At 42.3% G+C, this 5,304-nt stretch overlaps 1 protein-coding gene across 1 annotated transcript; it reads right to left on the bottom strand.

Moving 5' to 3' along the window:
• Positions 1 to 897: 897 nt before the first annotated feature.
• Positions 898 to 4,366, bottom strand: LOC125941784 (uncharacterized). Its single transcript, XM_049659625.1, has 4 exons — positions 4,244 to 4,366; positions 2,230 to 2,366; positions 1,492 to 1,570; positions 898 to 1,091 (listed from the first exon to the last, which is right to left on the bottom strand). Exons 1-4 carry the CDS (start codon positions 4,326 to 4,328, stop codon positions 898 to 900), a joined length of 495 nt encoding a protein of 164 aa, XP_049515582.1. The 5' UTR covers positions 4,329 to 4,366.
• Between the last annotated feature and the right edge of the window lie 938 nt (positions 4,367 to 5,304).

Genomic DNA, 5,304 nt, shown 5'->3' with positions numbered 1-5,304 from the left:
GCTCAGCCTTGAAAAATACAAGTCAGATACCTTAAAGAAAAAAAAAACAAGCCAGCCTTGAAACCTACAGCCAGCGCATTGCCTTGGTGATAAAAAATCGGAAACGAAGGCACAACTTCACAATGTTGCAGCTGACATGCTGCTGTACAAGTCCCAAAAACTGTCCAAAAGCGTACGGGTTTGATAGGTTTAAAATAAAATATAGAGTCAACAGGAGGATGACCGCCTTCTCAGGTGATGATGCAGGTGGTAACGCCACAATGTTTTCCTTGCAGGCAATTTTGAAGTTGCCATTCTCTTTCAAATGCACGGGCCTGGTGGAGACCTGTTGCCAAGTTCTTGTGTCTTTAAACAAAGAGAAGCAGCAAATTTTAACTACACAATGGCTTTAAATTGTGGTGTTCATGATGATACCCTTTTTATAAATGTAATAATTTATTTCACTATGATTTCTTGCTTTTCTTCCTTTGAAACCTGCAAAAGGTGTCAGTGTGCACAAATATTTTATGAGCATGCCGCATCAACGATTGCTTAGTTTGAATGGAATCGCTGCTTTATTTCTGGAAAAATTATTACGCTTTTCTGGTTGAATGACCTGAACATCAATCGGCTTTTCCAGCCTTGACGGATTGTTAGTTACCAACCAAACAATATACTAATCTTTGCGCACTTCATACTTCATGCACTTTGCGACTGCAAATAAATGCCCTCTTTACTCCATTATTTGCTTTCCAGTACTGTTATGATGCTTAACATAACTTACAGGTAAAACATGATTTAAAAAGTCTGATTTGAAATGCACCTTTCCATACTTTTTAGGTATTTTGTGTACGAAACTACAGCCCTGAATCTTTTTTAATTAGTCCCTTTACATTCAAGAGATCATAAAGTGCCGTCTTAGCATAGTAAAAACTGCAGCATCAGCCTCCTTGGGTCGAACAAATTCTTCAAGTCCCATGAGATTCCCCGGTCCAAAATCTCTTGCATTTTGCTTAGCTTGGCCTCCACAGCCTCCACTGTGTCTCTAAACATTATTTCTGCTTCAAAGGCAAGCTGAAAGAATTGCACATTGACTGACACTTTGGGGCCCACTGAAAAAAAACAGGCCCTAGGATAGCTCAAATACTTTAATTCTGCTGAACGATACGATGAGAGAAAATATCACCTTCACACAACTACCCAAGCAGCGGTGTTGATTCTATATTCATCTTGACTTAGATGAGATCTTTGAACATTCATTGTTATAGCAATGCTTTTCACCAGTGCTAAAGATTATAAACTGGGAGCCAGTCTGTGTAATGATCACTCACTTTTTATCATTTATCAAATGCTACAGACAGAGCACAGCTGACTAAACAAATCACAGCTTACAAAATAACACTCTTAACCTTACAGAGCAGACCCACACGATTTGAAAAACATGATTGATCTTACCACGTCAGAATTTAAAATGTATGACGGCAAATCATCTGGTGCATTGAACATGCGGGCCTCTGCAGTTGTGGCCAAAAGCATTTTTCATTCGCCCAAGGTCCATGCAAAAGGGATCTGTGACCATGTCTTCAATTGCCTAGGCAAAAATGCAAAGCAGATAAATAAAGAACTGTACACATAAGCAAAGCATACATTATAAAATAAGCTTTGTTTTTGTGCTTCTGACAAACCACACATAGTAACATCCATGAAAAAACGCCTGCGGTTAACACCTAAAATGGCTAAATGCGTTCCACCTGATCACAGAAAATGTATGCACATAAATGAAAATTGATAGCATAGTTGAAGAGATGGCAAGCAGCTCATCAACAAATAAATACAAATCTTCCTGTCTGGAAGCTGGAGCCTAAGGAAATAATGCCGGGGCAAAACACAGGAATTAACGGCAGTGAGCCAATAAAGCATTTTCATTCGAGAATCTCAAATTGTTTTACGAAAGTGCAGCTTCCAAATTGAGTAGCAGCACAGGCATTCCTTACATTCCTTGTCTGCCGCAGCTGCGGTCAATAGGCATAAATGCTTGGACTGACAGCCAGCACAACCCTCAATACCTGTTAACATCTAGTAGTTGCACAAGATATCAGCACTTTGCCTGCCGAAAAATGGTTTACCAATGCAAGAAGTAGCAAGTGGTTGCTTATAAGCGTATATCGTACGTTGGAACTTTCACCATAGTGGTAACTAACATGTGTCAGGCAATGTTTGAACAAGGCCTTTGAAAAACGAAATTCTCACCTTCAGTTCAAGTAGTGCGTCAGGACAAGGGATTGGGTTGCTGGAAGCGTGGTCACTTTCTGCCGGCTTCTCAGATACTTTTTCATCCGAAGCAGCCGCACTTTCTTCATTGCACTCACAGATCGCATGAATGCTTTCTGAAATAGCATGAGTCAACATTGAAATAAATGGCGGTATACACCTCACATCGTAGTGGCCTCTCCAGATTATGCGGGAATCGAGTGCTCAATATGGAATGGTTATAAATATGCTTTTATACATCTAATATAACAAAAGACATAACGAATGTAGTCAGAATGAGTTTTTGTAATGCTGCTACCACGTATAAACATTACTGGTCAAGTCAAAGGATGTGATAAATTTTGTGTTGTGGAGCAAAATTTATGTTACAAAGGTGTGTCCAAATCTTATCCTCTAGGTATATACCCTGCGTGGTGGCATGAGCCAAACTAGAACTGCTGATGGGTTGGGCTGCTGCATAAGGTTCTCATAAATCATAACTGCATGCCTATTACATGCGTCCACAGTGCATACCACAGCCATGACGCAAAGGGTTCGCGTAGAGATTGGAAATAATGTTTTCATTTTTACTTTTCATACAAAGCAGGAGTATTGGTCACAAACTATCCAAGTGGACACAGCGATATTCAGTTTCTGCACAGGTTATTGCGAACAGAGAACGTAGCTTTGTTTGCAGATTATCAGTTTGAGGAGGCGCAGAAATGGCATAATTTTTGTGGGCACATCATGATGTAAGAACTTATTCAGCACGCACGCGTTGTAGGCAATTATTCTGTCGTGCTACCAGAACTGACGTCCACAGCATAGAATTGGCGGCACAATTTCTGAATACCAGGCCCAGGCATGCGTTCCTCACTTTCTTCCATCCACCAATGGAATGTATTCGTTAAGTAATATAGGCTGCCCCAAATGATTTATATTATGAAGCGACAGCAGCGTGAACTCACGCTACTGCTAAGACAACCACTGTCCCTTCCATTTTTCTACGTCAGGGAGCAAGCTAAAGGTGGCGTGAACGTAAGATCTGAAAAGGCCAACGACATTAGAAGACACAAGAAACTACCTAACGTACACAGCCAAATCTAGGCAGTGCGGCCTCCAACTCATTGAACCATCATTAACAGTTATGTAGAATGGCATCTTACTCGCGCGCTCTCCTTAGTGCATTACGTGCGCGCAAGCGGCAAGGACAAAGGTTCCCGGGACGAAGATCCCGGTTTCGCAAGCACTGTAGATCCATGCTACCTAGCAGAATAAAACAACAGCGGGAATAACCCACAAGTTTAAAAAAAGTACCGATACGTCCAAGGACACAAGCTCTGACAAATTTGCTTGGAAGTTGCGAAGTGTGTGAGCGCGAGGAGATCGCTAGCGGCAAACACGCGGTCGCACGGTGCGAAGATCCACACCCGCCGTCAGCCAAAGCGACCGTCAATATCTTACTAAGCCACATACTGTATGGGGGCATACAGACTACTGGGAAACTAACACGCGAACCAGCAACGTGGTCGGAGTCATAAATGTCGAGCGGATTCCGTCCCACGAGCACGGAAATTGACGCGTATTACCGTTTACCGATTACGTTTCGCCAAAACAAAGTGAAGTTTCACGCGCCAAGACAAAGTGAAGTTGCACGCTACGAAAAAAATTTTCGCGCAGAACTTAAGACAGCGTAAATGACGAAGTAAGCATATTAATTCGATTTGCCTTTTCGCCCTTTGTCTCATAATCCGCAATTTGGCGAAAAAACTACCATCATTCCGTCATTTAGATTGCTCTATTACGCGCGCGGGAAACAAATCCGCCGGGATTGTACTGAAATTAAGCTATCGGACTATATAAGCAGTAATTGTCTTCGTGGAGCGAGTTTGGCAGGCGTGCCTTAATTCAGCTAAATACAAGGGGAAGCGTAGCGGTATCCTACCCGACACAATGATATTTTTATTTTCACTGAACAACAACCGTAACGAGCACATAAACATGCAGCACTGACCTTTGTTTGCGCCTCCTGGCAACTTCACTACTCCGCTTCGTCGTAACGGTTCCCGCCAAACTGGCCGACAGCAAACCACCGTCATTTCTAGCAATTCGCATCAGGCGCGGCAAGCGCCACTGCACTGTGTCTGCCACAGTGGCCCGTGGCATGTGGCCCGGGGCCAGCCCGCGGAACAGCTCGTGCGGCCGTCGCCGGTCTTTTTTTTTTTGTCCGGAAATGACAACGCGCCGCGCGTCCTGAGGGCCCAGTGTGCAGAAATTAACACGTTATTAAATATATATATATATATATATATATATATATATATATATATATATTGTACTTAATACATACCATATACGTAATACAGGTGTTAATGCATATTATAAAGATATTGACAGGCCGCTTAGCACGTTCATTTTTACTAAAGTTGCTTCGCGCTGCTGGCCGTGAGCGCGCGCAATAACCGTACATAATTTCCGAGGAAAGCTTTTCAGCGTTGCTGTTTACAATAAGCGCAAAATGTACGCTGCTTCATTTGCTGCGTTTCCTTGACCACAGCAAGCCTGGTTATTAACCAAAAAATATATAATGCGACGCTCTTTGATATACACATCACAAATTACTCGCGTAAAGCCAAGGGACGGTGTGACACAGTTTATTAGAAAGTAATGCACCGGCCCGTTTCAAAACAGTCTTTTTCCTCCTAAAGCCAGCACTGCAGGAAAACAATAAACAAGGGAGCAGCAGGAGACGTAAGGGTCATTCGGTGCGCTACAGTTACCATGAAGAAATAGATGTTTACACTGCGAATTTTTCTTTTATTGAAGCGCATAATTTAGAAAAATATTAGGATATCAGTATTAATAGACAGAGTTTACTGCAGATACTGCGAAGTATTTTAAGTTCTCTAAGTTTAATTTCCTTCCCCACTTCTGAATCATATACAGTCGACCGTTCCCTGCAAACTGATATTTTTGTTTGCTTGTGGAAATCAAAGAGCCACCACGAGCAGTAAAATTCAACCACACTTGCGTGCGTATAAGCATGCGCAATATGCAGCAACGTGACCCAAGGGA

Source organism: Dermacentor silvarum, unplaced genomic scaffold, assembly GCF_013339745.2.
Source record: "Dermacentor silvarum isolate Dsil-2018 unplaced genomic scaffold, BIME_Dsil_1.4 Seq297, whole genome shotgun sequence".
Lineage (NCBI taxonomy): Eukaryota > Metazoa > Arthropoda > Arachnida > Ixodida > Ixodidae > Dermacentor > Dermacentor silvarum.
This window is presented reverse-complemented; position numbering and strand designations above follow the sequence as displayed.

Excerpts from the sequence above, each read along its gene's own strand:
- LOC125941784 (XM_049659625.1), bottom strand. The coding sequence starts at position 4,328 with ATGACGGTGGTTTGCTGTCGGCCAGTTTGGCGGGAACCGTTACGACGA. Across the intron at positions 1,571-2,229 it reads ACGCACTACTTGAACTGAAG|GCAATTGAAGACATGGTCAC; the intron begins GTGAGAATTTCG and ends ATTTTTGCCTAG. Across the intron at positions 1,092-1,491 it reads TTTTGGCCACAACTGCAGAG|TGGGCCCCAAAGTGTCAGTC; the intron begins GCCCGCATGTTC and ends GTTTTTTTTCAG.